Source organism: Anser anser (genome assembly GCF_964211835.1).
Source record: "Anser anser genome assembly, chromosome: 2".
In the NCBI taxonomy this organism is placed as follows: domain Eukaryota; kingdom Metazoa; phylum Chordata; class Aves; order Anseriformes; family Anatidae; genus Anser; species Anser anser.
Genome location: NC_139721.1, coordinates 20,915,861 through 20,935,441, shown reverse-complemented (window position 1 = coordinate 20,935,441; position 19,581 = coordinate 20,915,861). Strand labels below are relative to the sequence as shown.

The window sequence follows — 19,581 nt, the reverse complement described above, 5'->3', positions numbered from 1 at the left end:
CTTTTTCAATTGCGAATATCACCATAGGTTTTGGAACGTTACCTCTCTTGAGAGAGACATGAACGTTGCAACTCCTGGGCAGGCAAAGCCGGTCGCGTTGTAGAGAGAATTAAGTTCTCAAGTTGGGAGTACCAAAGTTACCACTTCAACTCCCATTGGTCATTCAGCCATTGATAACATCTTCAAAGCCTGTTTGGGGTTTAGGAGAACTCCAGCGTCGATTGGTGAATATATTAATTACATTGTTGGCCACTTCTGAAGTGTACAGATTAGCGCTAGGCATGTTATTAAGCCTCTCATTGCCTGTGTTCCTCGTATGTCAATGAAAGGCACAAATTTCTTCTGTACAAAAGTAAATTATTTGGTAGATGGTATTTGCAACAAAACCCATTGAAATTCAGTGAAAGAATTAACCAGTGAAAGATGATCGAATCAATTATTTTGATATCATTATGTTTTAGCTTGTGAAATTTTTTCTTAAACAATTTTTAGGTACTTTTTATATTCCTGCTGCTTTCCACTGTATCCAAGGTGGTTTCTCTATACTTTCTAAGTTTTGGGATGAGATCCTGTAACATCCCAACTCTCAGAGCATACTCTGCTATGTGCCATCTTTTTCATCTGGTTTCATCTGGAGAAAAATCAGTGTATAGGTGGCATAAAAACGTGGTGGGTCTCACCAGCTGGGCAAGTGACATGGGCTGTCTGTGTGATTTAAGCACACACATCCATTTCATTCTGGAATACTAGTGGTCTTCAAAAGAAGAAAGATGTAATTAATTATACTTTTGCCATGCTTGGATTCTGGTCTCTAGGTTCAAAATGTAAAGTAACTATTGCACTGAAGCTTAGGAATCTCCATTTATTTCTAAAAACAGAACAATAACACAATTCAATTTTTAAAAATATTAAAAAAAAATCTCCACCATTTAAAATAAAGCTTATTTAAAAAAAAAATTAAAGGACTCAAATACTAATGAATCATTAAACTATGATATGCTGGTACCAGGTGCCTTCAAGACCAGTACTGTAACTTTGATTTGCCAAAACTGACCTTAGACAGACTTAATGAAGTCTAAAGGTGATCAATAAACCTGCTAGGTTTTTAACTTTTGCATCTGAAAGTTTTGTACTTGATTATATTTTTTCCTCTGAATGTGTAACTGGCATGATCTGAGTGACTGGACAGCTAGCTCCTATGTAAACCTTGCAGTTTTCCTAGCTTTCCAAGAAGTGGAAAAAACATTTTCACCTTATCCCTGTTCAATTCTTTTAAAAAATACAGTATGATACATTAGGTCAGAAGATAATGTGAGGGGCTTTGATTTCTGAGTAGATGGAAGCATCCTCCTTGCATCCTTCATTTCAGCAACTAAGTTCAAAACAGGGCATCTTCTGTGAGCTCTGTCTGCATGGCTGCATTAACAGCATATAGGTTTTTGGATCGTGTTTCTGAAACACCCGATTTTCCTCATGTGTTCTTACAGTGTGAGCATTCTCCTTTATAGCTTAGATTTTGTTCTGTCTGTAAAGTGTTGGAATGGTAACGACTTAAGAAACCTGAGAAAGTTTCTCATCTATTCCCAAGCTCCTTTCTCTCCACTTTAAACACTTTTAAATATTTTCTGGTATTGCAGCTTTATGAAATGGACATTTTTATTTATTAAAAGTATTAAATTCTATGGAAAGTTCAGAAAGTTCTGTTCTGTGAAAGTACGATGTGGTTATTTTCAGTATGAGATTGCATATAATTTTTTATTCTATGTTCCTTTGACCCCTAGCTGGTGAAAATACTTAGTATTAAAAAGACAAATAGCTACATTAACTCCGCATAGCTGAAGTGTGACTTAGGAATTAACTTGTGTTAGTTGGTTGCTTTACTGAAGCTGTTACTTCTCACTGTTTGGTATGTTAGCAGATGAGAAGCTTATAAATACAGAAGTTATCAATTTGAGTAAATTGAGTATAAATTCCAAGTTTTTCTGGCAATAAAGCATTGAGAATATACATTTAGCCAGTTTGGTCTTATGGACCATAAATTAAAATTGGTAAAATTTAAAGAATAACAGTAAAGAATAGAGAAAATAACTTCTAGTCCATCCAAGAACAGTCTGCAGAGCTTTCACTTGTCTTAATTCTTGGAAGTGCTGACAGCTCTTTGCTCTTTTGGGGTAGCAGATAGTGGCCTACAAAACTGCTTGTAGTCCCTTGGTTGCCTCTTTCTTTACTTGCAGAATTTTTCTGCTGATAGATAAAACTCTGTAGTTCATCACTGGCTTTCAGCTGAGAGGGCACATAACATTACTTGATTGCTCTGAAGTGACAAGCAAATATCTGTTCATTTACATCATATTCTTAAAGTGATTGTAATAATGGTTTGATATTTTTCCCTTTTAATGCACACGTGTGTGTGCTTACACATACTCCAGCTCCCAGCTACATGTAGGAAGAAGAAGTTAATTGATTCATGTATATCCTTGGTCCAAAGGTCATACAATGAATAGGAGTAGTAATACTTAGTAATACTTAGTTGGAAGTATTGAACATTCTTGGAACCATGAAATGGAATGAATTAATGAGGTTTTGCTCAGCTGCTTACTAAAGATTTTCCAGGAATAAAACTATGAATAATATGATAGAAGACCAAATACTCCTGGAATCAGAGAAGCTTTTCACAGGGAAAGAATTGCAGCTTTATGAGCCAGAGTTTTCCAGTATCAGGGAGATCTCTAACCATTTTTTACTTGGTTACTGTCTTCAGAACAAAAAGCTATGTCACTTGTCATAGCTGTCAGGAGCTTTTTGAAGATCTATTTCTGCAAAACATTATCATCAAGTTAAGATTTGCAATTCTTCCATTTGTTATCATCATACGTTAATTTGATCCTCACAATACTTGTGGAAACTTTCATGAAGCTATTACATATCTGATATCATTTTTTTCAGTGAGTATTGTATCCTGGACCAGTGAATTCAAATTCTGAGATTATATGCAGACAGCTACTTTAATACATACAGCTCTTTAAAAAGATTTTTCTTAAAACCCTATGTAAAATGGCCATGCAGTAGCCTTTTAAACTATTAAAACTGGGAAGGCTTTTGCTTAGAACACTTCTTGTCTCCTTTTGTCCTAATTCGAGATTAGCTCCAGGATGTAAGTGTGTATCTGTGTAGCCTTAGCTCATACATTTGCAAAGGAATCATGATATCATAGAAGGTTGCTTAGGTTCAGACCCAGGAGTAAAATCCCATGTCACTGAGTCATTTTTACTTTAATTCTCCAAAAGAGAAATCTTTTTTGAACTCAAACTCTATATCTCCCTAGTAGTTTACTATCCCAACCTTTAAAACTGAACTTTGGATTAGTTTTGAATTGTGGGCAGTTCTGTGTGATGTATCATGATCTCGTATATTTTACAAAACCATTATGATATAATTTTGATTAGAAAATGCAATAATCAATTTTATATGTTATTCTAAGGAAAAGTCTGTTTACCTAGTTTTACTACTAATGCATCACAATGACCACAAATTATTATAAATTGCCAAATTGGTGCCTGGTAATTTATTTCTATACTTCTAAACTGTAATTGTAGGAACTATAGCTGTATTTAAATCATGCATAAAATCAGGAATCTTTGCAAAAATATTTTTTTACAGAAACCAAGAAAAATAGATGACAACATTCTTTATCAAAGGCCATCATTTATTATGCTTATAACTGCTACATATGCGGTAGGAAAATAAAAAGTACAATTTCAGATTCATTGAATATTTGCATTTCTTTTTAGATTATCGACATAATGGGAGAGATCTTCAGAGTTCAACGCTATCAGTGCCAGAACAAGTTATGTCATCTAATCATTGCTCTCGATCAGGGTCCCCTCACCGTGGAGATAGCATAGGACGGACTAGATCGTGGTCTCCTAGTGTCCCTCCCCCACAAAGGTAAATTGTTGTGTGAACATGCAGGTGTATAAATTTATGTGCTGTTGATCATGTGAAAATCCTGTGAAAATACTGGAATGAATCTACTGACCTTCAAAACGGGAATAAATTAATTAGATCTTATGAAATTATGTAAAGCCAATATTTTTCTTACATTATACTGATGTCTAGAAATTCACCTGATTTTGTATCGAAGGAAGGAAAGATTCTTCTCTAGATTTTTATTTTCAAGAGCTATTTAGAAGGTGCTTTATAGCATGTGATAGTTTGACATTTTCTCAGAATTGTCGGTGGCTTTTTTCAATCCTTTTCTCTGTGCAGAATTAAGATCCTGGGGGTGCCATACTTCTTGCCCATAGTAGATTTCTTTCTACATTTTTTTTTTCAAACTTTTAAAGTATCAATAGTAAATTGACATACATACAATTTTGTACTGAAAAATGTCAGCTCTTGATCTTGAAAAGCTTCTCATAGCTTTTTATCTTGTAAAACAAAAGATCAGGACTTTTCTTCCAAAATCTGATCAGTTTGGATAATTATTACTATTTGATTAAATATATTGTTTAAGTAGGAGGTAAGACTTTTCCTGCATGGATAAGTTTTCTTAAGAGGAAGCAGAAATATAGATGTAAAGGGGAGTGAAACCCGTGTTCCAGTATTTTTTTTTACTATGTATGGGTAGGTTTTCAATTAGTCTAATGCAGCTGGAATAAAAGGAGTAAGGTAATGTTCACAATTGTCATTTAATTATGAAGATTTGGCATCCAATATTCGCAATAAGGTACGTATATGTATTCCTTTCTTCTACAGCTATTATGATTCTTGTGTTCAGCTTTCTTTTCTGTTATTTCTGTTCTTTTCTGTTAGCTTAAAATTCTCTTGACTTCATATTCTCTTACTTATGTTTTTACTTACCATTTCCCCTAACAGATACAGACTAAATGATATCATTTTCCATTAGTGAAGTATTAGGATTCCAAATTATCCCATATCATCACAGACAGCTAACAGGCAGAAACTGTAAGTTTCTACTTGAAATCTAAAAGCATACATAAATACAGCCTTGCTTTAAATGAGACATGCTGGTAATTAGATAAACGGTAGACACACAAGGGTCTATTCTGATTTCAACTATACTGATTTCAGACTAAGTTATTGGCTCTGCTAACTCTCCTGGAGTTACTTTTATGAGATATAGACATAAATGTGAGCAAAATCTCTGTTTTTTTTTTTCTCTCTCTCTCTCTCTCTTTTTGTGTGTGGGGCAGTGTGGGTGCTGTGTGCATTTTGGGCAGAATTTCTGCGCAAGCTAGTAGTTAATACTTGTCTGGCACCACTGAAAAGCCTTTTAATTTTCTTGTTATTTTGTGTTCCTTGTGTGTATGAAATGTTTCTTGCTTCCTGACTTTCTTAAAGCTAATATTTTAAATATAATTTTGAACTTACAGAGTAAACCACTTCAGCTGTTTCCTACAATGTCACAGTCAAATGCATTATTTATCTAATATTTCCCTGCCTACACCCCAAATAATTTCTTTGAGGATTTGTAGAGCCTAGAGAATTGGGTTGTTTGAACTTGAGACTTTGTAGAAAAGAAGAAGCATAGTCTTTGAATTACAGAAATGCCTTTTTTAACTCTAATGAAAATCTAGAGGTATCTGGCAAAGCTGTAAGCATTGTTAATCACATGCTTAATCACCATGCTTAGCTGAGTTTGTTATATACGTGCTGCTACAGGTATTTTCTAACTGCAGTAAGCATGTTGCACATACAGAGATTTCAGTTACTGATTGATGCCTCTCTAGACAAGAGCTCTTGGGTCACAGAAGCTCAAGGTGCTGTTATGCCGTAGAAGTCATTTTCCAGGCCTCAGTCCTACTGAATCTTGTTACTAAATGTGTATAGCTTGAAGCCCTTAAAGTTCGCCAATGCAGAGGTGAGAACAGGTTAAAAAGTCTTAAATAAAACGGTGGGAGACTCCTGTAAAGTTTTCAGCTAATGCATGTAATGCATGTAATGGGCTTTGTGATTCTGTCTAGATCAGGATGGAGTTTATACAGGCACTGAACAACATCACATTTAGCTTTTTCTGCAAGTGCAATTGAAAAAGCAAGATGAGGGTGACTGTAGTGATCTGGATGAGGGGATGAAGTGCACCCTCAGTAAATACACAAACAATACCAAGTTAGGCAGGACCGTCGATCTGCTTGAGGGTAAGAAGGCATTGCAGAGGGATTTGGATAGTTTGCATCAATAGGCTGAATATGATTGCATGACTTTCAACAATGGTAAGTGTCGGGTCCTACACTTGGGTCATTACAGCCCCATGCAGTGCTGTAGGCTTTGGGAAGAGTGGCTGGAAAGTTGCCCAGCAGAAAAAGAGCTGGGAATGCTGTTTGACAGCTGGCTGAACACGGGCCAGCAGTGTGCCCAGGTGTCCAAGAAGCCAATAACATCCTGGTCTGCATCAGAAATAGTGTGGCTACCAGGACTAAAAAAGTGTTTGTTGTCCCCTTCTACCCTGCGCTGATGAGACTGTGCCTTGAATATTGTGTTCAGTTTTGGGCCCCTCTTTACAAGAAGGATATTGAGTTGCTCAAGCCTGTGCAGAGAAGACCAGTGAAGCTGCTGAAGGGACCAGCAGACGAGACTTAGGAGGAGTGACTTAGGGAACTGGGGTTGTTTAGTCTGGAGAATAGGAGGCTGAGGGGAGATGCCATTGATCTCTACAACTTCCTGAAAGGAGGTTGCAGTGAGGAGGGCACTGGTCTCTTTTCTCAGGTGGCAAGTGATAGGATGCATGGAAATGGTCTCAAGTTGTGCCAGGGGAGGTTTAGTTTGGATATTAGGAAGAAATTCCTCACTGAGAGGGTAGTCAAGCATTGGAACAGGCTGCCCTGGGAAGTGTTGGAGCCACTATCCCAGGAGGTATTTAAGAGACGTATAGACATGACACTAGGAGACACAGTTTTGTGATGGGACTCAGCAGGTCAGGGTAATGTTTGGACTTGGTGATCTCGAAGGTATTTTCCAGCCTACATGATTCTATGATTCCACAGAAAGTGACTAGGCTGAAATGGTGTGGTAAATCTAGTAGGATGCTCAACATTCTCCACCATCACCAGCTGCAATTAGAGTTTTTCATCTGCTTGTGTGTTACTTGGTTGCTTCACCCCATGCATGTTCTGTCAACTGCAAGGAGGAGTTTCAAAGGAATGGATAAATAAAGTGTGAAAGCAACTTTTCTTACATAACAAGTTTCATTGGAGAAAGTATGTAATTTCCTGGTAAACAGTAAATCTGGCAAACAAAGGCACCCTTAGCAGAATGAGAGAGAACTAATACAGTTTAACACTTTGAAGTACAATAAATATAGTTGTGTAGGATGTAAAAAAGCAGCATGAAGTCAGAATCTGATGTAGCAGAGAAATCTAAAGATGAAATTATGTATTTAGAGCAGTAAGCCAGGAGCACAATCTTACTGAAAGCTATTTGAGCAGACAGGATGGTATGGGGTTTTCAGGACTAAGGCTAACAGTTTGGGCAGGAATTCTGATTGTGTGGGCAGAGAACAAATATCAGATCTTTGGGAATTTTTGCAAATAAATGACAACTTGATAAAGCTTTAATAGTTCAGTCAAAAGAAGGGCTGAATAAAATAAAATAAAACTATAGACAGAAAAATGCACTTTTTTGATTGTTTGTTTGTTTTTTGAAACCTGAATAAAAAGAGACTGTGGATGAGAATTGATTGTTGGTAAAGGTAGAAAAGTCAACAGAGAACAGCAGAGTACCGCTCTCAGCATCCATTTTAGAGTAAAAATATACATGAAATAATCCAACTGTGGGGTAAAGGTATTTTGGTATACATCATTTTGGTATAAATGAGGTGGTTAAAACATGTACAGAGAAGGAGTTATGTGCCAGGCAGTTGTAGAGTAGAAGGTAGAAGAATTATACCTATTTTTAATATGGCAAATAGAATATTTAGTAGCTAAAGTAAACTTCATATTTGGCTTCATGAGAGCGAAAGTGAAGAAATGCAATTACAGAATCACAGAATGGTTAAGGTTGGATGGGACCTCTGGCGGCCATCTGGTCCGACCCCCTGCTCATGCAGGGCCATCTAGAGCAGGTTGCCCTGCACCATGTCCAATTAATTTATTACAAGTGGAGTAAAGCTGACAGCAAAAGCATATAGTGCAATGTCCTTATATAGCACTTCTGTGCAGAAATAATTAACAGCATGGCTTCATCGGTGAAGGATACGCATGTAGGTTGACACTTGCCAGGGACTGGCAAATGACAGAAGGTAAAGATGATAGGTGCCAAAGGGGCAGAAAAATGGGCAAAGAAGAACACAGGAACTGAATGGAATAAAAGTGAAATGAGGCCCACATTAGAGAAGACTGCAGGTGAGAACAGGAAGCAGAATTTCTTGACCTAAAATGTGAATTTACATCGAGGGAAGCATGCAAACCCTGTTATTCAGATCCAAACAGATCAATCATGATTTAATTATCCAATAACTGTCACATATAACTGTTGCCTTCCTGTCTTACCGTTCTTGTAAATTTGTTTTACAAAGCAGAAAAGTGAAGTTAGTGTGTTTCAGTCAGTATTGATGGCTAAACTGAGTTAAGCAATCTATGGACAATGCTTTGGTCTCACACAGGGCAAAATCAAGCAGGTAATTGATGCTCTTGAACCAAGTCTGCGCTAAGTGTGCTAATAGTTGCTATTGGAAATTTAAAAAGTTTAATGAACAATTCTGTCTTTTTCAGATTCTATAATAGTGCGATTACAGAACAAACTTTCCAGTCAAAAAATAAAAATCTGCTTTTTTACTTATATGACAATGTTTTTAGCAGGCTCCACTGTACTGTAACAGCCAACAGTAGTAATTGTTTGTTAATACAGTTTACATATGTATAGTATAATCAGGCTCAAGAGCTCTTGGAAAATTCAGTGTATGTTTCATCTTGGGAAGGTAATTTTCATTGAATGTACTAATTTGGAAAGACTAAGGAATTCTTGTCTATAATTTAATGTTTTAATAAAATAATCGATACTCTCTCATTTCCAAACCACACAAATATCAAAACAAAACAAAAAAGCGCTGTCCCTACCATGGGGTTATCACCTTTGTCTGCAGAAAAAAAAATACCTTGAGATTTTAAATTATGTGAGCATGAAAACATACAAAAGACAGGTCAGCTAACCCATCTCATTTCCTTCACGTTTGCTAACAACTGTCTGTACAAACGAGTGAGGGGATGTGGCCCAGCTGCACCCCGAATTCAGAATCTGCTGTCTTTTATCCCTAGTCGGAATGTGGATCAGGGACCACGAGGGACACGATCTACTCCTGCTCATTACAATACCCTGAACCGAATGGAAAGACACCGTATAATAGATGACCACTACTCCCCGGACAGAGAGAGGTAAATATCTGACAGGAATTAAAAACAGCTGTAGCCTGCATTCATCAATGTGAAATACTTCAAAGAGGTAGCTCTCTAAAATAGATAACAAAATCACTTACCTAATCCCACAGGTGAGCATTTCCTTACTCATTAAAAAATATACAGTGTGCACAAGGCTGACAAAACAGTGAACGCTATTTACCTTTGGTAAGAGGGGAACTGAAAAATATGTCACAAATTATGCTATATAAGACCAATAGCTTAGCTGTCCTTTTTATTAAGATATTTTATGTACTATATTCATAAATTCTCTAAGTACTGAATACCTCAAAAATTAACAATGGACTTGGTCATTTTTGCTGCTGAATAAAGAGGCATAAAGATAATTTGAGCACAGTATTAACATAATACTCCCATTGGATTCAATGCAATTAAAAAACATAACAAAAGTATATTCTAGGACTGTGTTTGTCTTTTCTAAACTTTATGAGACATTGGATAATAAGATTAGCTATTATAGCAATGTGCATTAGAATGAAATTGGGGTCTTTGTGTTTAGAAGCACATCTTACGATGACTAATGTTTTGCCTAATCGAGCTTCCTAAACAATGAATGAAACTGTAGCAGCCTGTATGAATTTTAATGATATAAAACTGAATTGCAAGCTCTAGTTGGCTATTATAGTTAATTTTACTGGAATAATTGTGGTATTGCCTCTGTGCAGTTAAAATATTTCTAAGAACTTTTCCACCTCATTGTCTTTAGGCCAAGAAATCACAAGTATGATGTAGTTGAACCTCCTTTTTTCATTAAAATGTTTGATATTTCTGTTTATGCTGCAGAAAAATGCTATTCAGTTGGCTGATGAGGCTAGCTGATTTTTATACAGAAGGAAATAACTAAAGGATTCTAAGCTGTTTCCTTAGAATAAAATTAAAAAAAATAATAATAATAAAAAACAGAATGCTCTAGGGATAATACTAGATTGATAGTAAGACCAGCCTTCCTTGACAAGGTCTAAACTTATCCTTAGAACCTGTGTATGCCTCATGGAATGTTTTTGGGTTTGTTCACTGTGTGAGTTTGCTTGCTGCCTCCCACATATATGCATAGCTGTGATAAGTGGTCTGAAATACAGCATTGCAGTCTTTCCCCATCATTTACTCAAATATCCCCTACTGAACTGGCTTGGGTTAAAAAGAAAGAGAATCTACTTTTTTTTAGAACATGTGAGAAAAATGTCAGAAATTTGTCAATGATGAAAGTATTGAATTTTCACATGACCATTCTTGATGAGTAGATATTTGCATGTTAGGTATATCCCGAATCTCTGAATGGAGGCGTATATGTCTTCTGTATTTTCCAAAACACAGAAGTTCTCCTGTCCCTTCATGGTTAGTTGTTGGCTAGGCAATTAGGTTGTTGACTAATTATACCGCTATTGCAACATATAGTCTCTGAAGCATCTTGGTCCTAGACAGCACAATAATAGAAAAAGACTATTCCCAGACATTTGTAACATTTTATATTCATTGTTAACTAACAGTGGTTTTAGGAGTGGAAAGATTATTAGACTTCAAATTATGTTACTGAATATTTATCTGATACCATCTGTGTTACATAATAAAAAAGGATGGTGCATGCACAAGTCCTTGGAATAACACTTCAATAGCATTAACTGAGAAAACTGCTGGAAACGCAGGCAGTTTGAAGTCAAAAAACTGAACTTTTAAACAGGTTTATAAACTTTTTTCTTGTTATCCTTATTTTGTTCCACACCTACCTCCGTGAAAAAAAAAAAAAAAATCATACTTTGCTTTCCCACTGTTCTGATGATTTGCTGTTTCCACGGCCCATTTATACCTTGGAGCTGTTTGCAAAAAAGGGACTTTGAAAAAGTACCTTCTTGTTGACAGGCTCAGTTGCTAAATTAAAATATGGCAGAGAGTGTGTGGAAGAACATTTTTTCCTTCCTTTTCTAGGTAATTCAGCATAGAGTTGTCTAACACGTATGGTACTAAGGAGTTAGTTGCAACTGAGTATGAGAATGTCTAATGACCTCAAGGCTGATGGCAATGTGCACATTCCCTCAAAACCAATTAGTGAAAAGTTAGAAGTGGAAATCAGATTATTTAAAAAAGCAGAAAGACACACATTTTTAGTTTAGTTGGAGATGATTTTAATTTCAAGCACCAAGCTTTTAAATACGTTGAACTTTGCTGTTGAACCATATAAAAGTGTAAAGAGTGCTACTAAAAAGGGAGCATAGTTGTGTTGTCAATCTCCTTAGCGTATCACTTTAAAATTGCTATTGAGTAATAGATCAGAAAAAATGGGCAATCATGATGATGAACAATAAGAGAATGATAGAACTTTCTTGTGTCAACCAAATTTGGTTCATGCAAGCTCTAGCAGTGGAACAGAAAGTCTTGTTTTGCATTCAGAATTACTTACGGACTTTGCAATAAGCACAAGATAGTCAGGATGTAAGTGTACTCCAGTCGTTCCATTTCCACAGAAATACTCGGGAATCAACTTCTCAGTCTAATACGTAAGCTGGAATATTAATTAAATGGTGAGAACTGGTCGCAGAGAATGAACATTGAAAGGAATGGCTAGTCTTCTAATGCCTCATCTTTACTGTTGAGTGAAATATCCCAAGGAATAAAGACCAGGTTAAACTCCCCTTGCACCATAAGAACAGGAGGGAATGCAGCATGTGGTACAGTGAGGCACTCTGTGTACATGTGTGTGCTTTCAGGTATGCTTCTAAATCTGGTTTGTTATGTGAAGCCTGTGCCTGGTTACTAAATGCTAGAATTAGACAATCTGAATTACTGATCTCTGTTTTGTTACCCTCGTGGTTTACTGAATTTTATGAAGGTGTGAGGAAATGGACAAATAGGTGAGTGATAACAGAAAATTTTAAGTCATCACTTTCTGTTCACTGAAAAAAAAAGAGCATTATAATGCTTGCCTATATCTCTGGAACTGTCTTGTCAGAATAGTGGAAATCTGTTTCCACCTGGTGCAGAGGAGAGAAAGTGTGTATGTATGTTTACATACCTGGTTGCATTGCAAAAGCTATAGTACTTCCTCATCAGACTAATTTCATTACTTTAATGTAAGTGAAATGAGTTACTGCTGCAAATTGCCCTCTCTGTAGCAAAATATGTAATGTTTCAGAAATTCGTGAGGCAGCAGACTTAAATTTTTATTTTGCTGTACCATTGTTTCACATTCTTCTGCCATCAACTACTATAATGTAGAAAATAAGGAGTGTGTGGTAAAAGGCTGGAAGTCTAAATGGAGGTTGCCAAATAAAAGTATCTTGGAGGTCTTGTGTGTTTTTTTTAAATGTGCTGTGTTTAAAACATGCCTATGTCTGTGTGGTTTTCCATGCATTCCTACTTGCATGTGCATGAGATCATGATTTTCATAAACAGCTCAAAAGACATGTTTATTTTGGGTTCAGTTCTGGAACATTTTGGAGTTGTTTTGCAACCAATTACATTATGATTTTACTATGTAATGACTTACATTATGCTTTTCTAGATGTTCTAGATTGGCTGTTCTAGGTGTTCTAGATTGGCTGTTAGCCAAATCAAAGTTTTGCATGTCTTGGTTTTGAACAGGGAGAAGTAGGTAAGTCCTAGGCATCTCTGATGTTTTGTTGTCAACATACTTATAGAAATCTGTAGAATTTATTTGAAGCTCAATACATAAAGTATAATAACAACAAAACAAATAAGAGTATTGACTGGATGCTCAGAAGACAGACAGCATTTAAACCTTTTCCTTTGCATGCTGAAATACATAAACCACAGAACAATCTGCAGCCTCCTAATGTGCATCCTATCATATTTTGACCTAAATGATGTCAGTCATTCTGTCTTCCGCACAGATATGGCATGCACCTTTCCTTTCTTGATTAGCTTGCATAATTTATGGAACAATATTGTGGTACATCAATGGAAACCATTTCCAGAGAAAGAGAGAGACGTGCTTACATGAATAATACTTGTAATATTATTATTGCAGCTAGAAAAAATGCATATTATGGAAATGCTACAGACTATTTGGGCTATATATTCTTGATTTATGGTGAATGACTTGATTTATGATGAACACCAGTAAGTTACTGGAGACACGGTTCTACACATTCACATGTAGAACTAATTTTTCCTCTTAATGAATTCAAACATAGTATTATTTTTTTTTGTGTTGCACTTGTAAGAACATATTATAATGCATTCTTATATATTATAAATTAGATAGCATGTATAACCTGTTCTAAAGAATAGGGAAAAGTATAAATAGCCAACAGTGCCAGAGGACCAGGTCAAGTATAAACTAATGCTTACTTGAAGTCGCTGTATGGACAAGCAGAGTTTTGAGTGGTAAGAAAGCATATATCAAACTTGTCAAAGTTAATTATATATCAGACAGTATATGTGATTATATCTAAATGGTAGCTTACTCTGATTCTAAGTTCCTGAATTTAAAAAGTGGTTGAACATTCACAAGCAAAAGTCTCGGGACTTGATAAGAGCACTAGAGCTCTGAGTTTTCTACAAGTATTAGGACAAAACTTGATACCAGAGATCAGGCACTTATGATAATTTAGTGGGGATTTGGGAAGTAGCTAGGAGTCAAAACTGAAGCCAAGTATTTACTGCTGGTGTTTCTTTCGTATACCAGTAAGTGAAGGGAACAGTCTGAGGTGTTCTGTCTTGTGGACAGTAAGTTAAGCTGTGTGGAAATAGCAGTTGCCATTAAATTCATGTTCTGCAACACTGCTTGAAGTCCTAGTTTTGTTTAAAGCTCTTCTTTTTAACAGCTATTTGAATATATTGCATTTATTTGATTTTGAAAGACTGTCAAGAAAGACTGTCAACTGTTTACTTAAGAGAGAAGAGGGGAAGCGAAAGTAAATTGTTAACATCAAACTGCTATCTACCAGCTGGAAGCACTTAATTACTTCTTAACAGTAATGTAATATTTGCAACAGTTTTGCAGTCTTACTTCCAGCATTTCATCTAAATCATTTAAGGGCGTATTCCTATAGACGTAGCTTGTGAATAACTACAGAGTGGTGATTGTAGAGTCATATGCAGATGTTTGCCATTGTTGCATGTATCATAGCTGCTATAGGGTGGACTCCTACATTTTTATTTGATTGTTCTTCCTGTGGGTGTGCATATGTTCTAAAGGAAATTTTATGAACATGACGGAATAATTTTTTAATGCTTCTTGGCAGCATGATGACTACTGGGCTGTTATGTGTAGGCTGATTTTAGTATTCAGGTCCGTGTATTAGTTCAAGGACACTAATACAATTTATAGCCTGACGTGTAACTCTGTGATTATTTTCTTAATCATTAGTCCTTCTTAGGGCTTTGTCTTCTAATTTTCAACTGATTGTGTGAAATCGGGCCCCACTGAATGGTGTACAGCTCCTCATTCATGTACCAACCTGTCTGCAAATAAATTGTATAACCAGGGACTTAACTTACACTCTTTTTATAGTGGTGGCTATATGCTTTTGCATTTGTTTGGGAAGCAGTGAGCACAAACATCTCTTAGACTACATATAATTATCCTATTATGCTTATAAAGAATATTTACATGTGGCCGATTGACATATTTTATCCATGTACAAAAGAGACAAAGATCATGTGTGTAATATAGCTACCAGTAACAATTTGTCTGATTACTAGAAGATCATTAGTTACAAGCAAATTAAGACATGAGAAGTAAAAGTGTTTTGTACTTCTATTGTGGACTTTTGTTATTAGACATGACTTCAAAATACCCCAACTTCAGAGGACCTGTAGACCAGGGACTCTCTTTTGCATTCTAATAAATCATCGTAAATTGTGAAAAAAAAGTATTAAAGAAACCTTTATTTTCTGTACTTTGTACATGTATTTGTGCTAAAAGAGAAATAATAGTCTATTTTTAATAACTTGAGAATATCTACTGCTGTAATATATAATTATTATTTTTAATTTTCTTCGAAGTACAAACAAAATGTAAATACCTTGTTTTCATTATTTTGAAATGCATGGATTTCTTTTCTGGCATGTTCTCTTACATCATATGATGAATATCTCTTCAGTAGCTTTTTGAGTAATAATGAGGATTTCATGTAATTTCATCTTTTATCACAGTAGGATAAATATTAAAAAACACCCTCAGAAACAGTAAAGCTCCGGAGCTCGCTGTGTGGGGGCAGACTGGCAGGTCTTCCAATGGCATTAGCCTTTCAGACAAAGTAAACCTCTGCCAAAGATGTTGTTCATACTGAAGTTATCACTGCCTTCAGGCAAGGGAATGGGCGATACGACTTCTTGAGATTGCTTTCAGACACACACGTAGCCCCTGTATTCTCAGATTTTTGTGTCTTGTGTTGTGTGAAGTGTATCATTCCTTCTCCATCTTATTGTCTCATATTTGTTTTTTTCTTCCTGCCATCTGCTCAGTCATTATGTTACTTTACCTCGTTCCCGGTACACCCAGTCCACAGATCACCATCATAGAGATGCCAGGTATATGTTTTCCTCTGTGTGACTCTGCGTGGATCATGCATGTACTTCTATGTACCTACATGTCCACTTCTGCTTTTATCAGTGTGTGTAGTGGTAGAAAACTTAGAAGAGCTGAGTTAATATCAGCATTAGATTTCCTAACATAGTATGTAGACAATCACTGGGTAATTCTTCATATACTTCACTTTTTAAAAAATTTTTCACTGCCAAAGGACCACAATTGGTAGTACATGAACATGATGCTATCTGCACATTATTACAATGTCTTTTAAAAAGTCAATAAATAAAATTATGTAAATCAACAAACTGCTAATTCAAATTAGTTCTGCTAAATTCACCAATTATGTTGCTTAAATTTCTTGCTTTTCATATTGTTTTGTCCTCATTTCACCTTTGTGTTGCTTTTCATTGTGTTCACTCTTTATGTTTTGGCAGCCAGGATCACACAATGTATCCTCTTTTTTGTGAAGATGCAATCAGATTACTTCGCTCCCGTAAGATGTGCCGTACCTATTCTGAGGGTGCTTACTATGATCTTGAGAGGTATAATTGATGTGGAGCATATTGTTAGTTCTACCTCTTACACTTTGATAGTACTGTGTTTGGTTTCCAAACTAAGGATATGATCTATGTTTTAAGTGACAGATACATACAATGAAGAAGTTTCATGATATATTTTATGATACTCTGTGAGTATGTATATATTTAAGACTCAGTACTACGGCAGAATCCTAATAGAAGCTAAAGCGCTTTATAGAAGTCAGTTTCATAAATTAGGTTATATGGTTATTATGTATAAGGGTCTTTGTATAACACTTATTTTTGCTGGAATTTTTCAAAGTGCTTTTAGTACTTATTATTCTCTTTGAAATAATGAGGAAATACTTATCTACTTCAAAGTACACAGAAATAGAGTCTTTCTGAAATCTCATATTTTGTTTAACTGAAAAATACAGTGAAATGTACAAGCTTACGTTGTAGATATTTATATAGTGCTTATTCTGTAATTTATGAGTACTTGTATACATTCACAATGACTGTGTGTGATTACAGACAATCAGTGTTCCTATTTATATCTAAAAATAATGTAGAGAGAAGTTAAGCCCATAATAATTTCTGTGAAGTAATTATGGTTGGAATACAGTTGCTTTTAAGAGATGAAATATGACATGCTGTTGTTGCACTACAAATGCAAAAAATACTACTGTGATTATGATATTTTCAGCAAATATTGCAAAACAGAAGAAAGACTCCATGGTCGTGAGTGGATAGGAATAAGGATATAAATCCAATAAACTGTAAGCCACTTAAAAAGAAGTGGTGGCTTCATATCTTAAATAGTAGTTATAAAGGTTGATATGGCTATTGCTTTGCAAGAGGCTCTATATACAATTTTTCATGCCAAGCACTAAAGAACTGTTGATATATTAACTTCATAACTTCCATCTGGATATGAGTTTCTCTGACAATTTCATTAAGGTTTGCTCTGGATTCAAGACATATATAACCATTTTTAGTAGGTGTAAAGCTAGCTTTTGATACAGAAGAAAAATAGAATCTGAAAATTTTACAATATCATAGAATTATCCCTTCTAAAGAAATATTGCTTTAGAAAAATTCTCCAATATAACAGACATTATAAGCTTTAGAACTCAGTTAACATTTGATTTGAAATGATGCCGTTTTACATGAAACCTGGTATGAAGTAAGTGCATACTCAGTAGTTCAGTCCATCTGTAAAAACTTTATTAAGGAGAATGATTTTTACTTTGTTTTCTGAAAATGTGTGATGAAAATCGCTCATACTTACATTTTTTCAATAGATAATTTTTATATACTGCTATGTGCCTTAGTTGTATACTGGCATTTGCATTGGTTTATCTGAACCCGTTTCATATTGCTGGCTCTCTCTGTGACTGTTCAGATATTGATGATAGTTGGAGCTATTAAATTGTCTTAGTTTGAGAAACTTGACTTGCAAATCTTCATCTTTATTTCTACAGAAATTAGTTTCTCCAAAAAATAAAGAGCAATGAAAATAAAGGACAAAAGTGATAATAAAGTGTTCAGAAAGATGAAAAAGACAGAGTTTAAGCAATGCAATGGAGTAAATCTTTTCCAGGGCTTTGTTTAAGAGAAGGCCTATTAAAGTTAATTCCTCCTAGGTCAGAGAGGAAAATCTAAGATGAAATGGCATGTCCTCAGCTCCCTGTTAGAGCAGTATCTTGAGATTCCTTGGGTCTAGGAACTGATCCTGGGTTCTCTGCTCCTCTTGAATCCAGGCTCCCTGTGAGTATGTTAGTGTTAAGTTACTCAAGTCATCTTACCAGATATGAGCTGTTCTGAGTACCTCATAGTTACTTACCATTTTTCCTGTTTTTTTGTCCTTTTTGTCTTTCCATTTTCTGACAGTAGTTCTCTAGGCATTTAAGGGCCATTTAAAGCATAACCTTTATCCAGTTTCTCATTATACATTGCAAAACCCTAAGTAATTTCCTCTTCTTTAAGTTTTGGAAATACATGAAAAAATGCTTCTTAAACTACATTTCCTCATCTATCTTTACATTTTTTTCCCCCCATTTTTTTCTGGTTTAGTGCTTATCTTATAATACATTGTTGTTGTAGGTCAAGATGTTAGTCACATTTTCTTAGTTCCATCTGCTTAATCAATGTCATATTAATGCAAGCAGCAACCTCTCTTCGTGTCTTTTATTTACACTTTTTAAAGCATGTAGAATAACTATTTCCAGCTTCCACTATTCATCAAAATTGCAAAGATTGTTCTATAATGTCCAGCATTCATGGAAGAATCTGTCATCTGGAACAGAGTTAAATCACTTTGAATCCACCAGCGTGGATGTCCTACAGACAGGACAGATATACATCAGTCAAAATTACTTGTCTTCTTTATTATTCCAAGCTCATTTGGTTGTGCATCTGGTAGTTATTCACAACCAGTCCATTAACTCTTTTGTTCTCTTCAAGCATTTTTTTCCCCAAAGGGTTGACTGCTCGGTTATCTTTCGTCCTTTCTCTACTGGTGTTTGTTTCAGTTACTGCCTATCAGCTTTGATAGTTTAGTTCTATACTTCTATGATGAATTTCCATTATGAAGCACCTGAATTTCTGCATACATTCTTAGTCTATGGCATTTTGATTTTTTTTTTTGTGTGATAGTTCTCCCTTTTGAAGGGGTCCAGCTATTTCCTTCCCAAAGGAAGTGGAGGCAATGTTGACATGACGCTTGCTCCAACATATGTCTGAGAAAGACAATAGGCACATGTGCAGCATCAGTGACTTCACTGCCCTTTGGACACTGGCTTTCTCAAGTACTCCCTGTACCTCTGTACCCCACTCGAGTTTTCCTTGGCTCTTTAATGTGGCAGCACTAGCTGGTATCAGTTCACGCTGCCGGAGCTACTCAAATTGAACATATATAAGACATCATGGCTGGACATGTAGTGCTATGATTACGTTCTTATTTGTATCCCCCAATTCACAGTTTTCTGGATCATTGCAGGCTAGTTCATAATTTGACATTCACCCATTTTAAATTGTCTGACATAGACATCATCTCAATGACAGAATGATCTCAAGATTTTTATCCCAGTTGTTTTTTAAATGAAAACATGCTGTTTTTCTAGGTTTACCAATA

At 35.6% G+C, this 19,581-nt stretch overlaps 1 protein-coding gene across 45 annotated transcripts in view; it reads left to right on the top strand.

Annotated features, from left to right (window-relative positions):
• Nucleotides 1-19,581, top strand: part of RIMS2 (regulating synaptic membrane exocytosis 2) — a 462,822-nt gene that overhangs the window by 296,322 nt on the left and 146,919 nt on the right. For 32 of the 45 annotated variants that reach the window (XM_083822321.1, XM_083822274.1, XM_083822281.1 and 29 more), the window contains 2 exons: nt 3,792-3,948; nt 9,276-9,392. In XM_083822321.1, coding sequence (XP_083678447.1) covers nt 3,792-3,948; nt 9,276-9,392 — 274 coding nt within the window. Of the gene's footprint in view, nt 1-3,791; nt 3,949-9,275; nt 9,393-15,860; nt 15,927-16,361; nt 16,470-19,581 lie in introns of those variants that run through there. The other 13 variants (XM_083822280.1, XM_083822283.1, XM_083822293.1 and 10 more) reach the window with 3 other exon arrangements.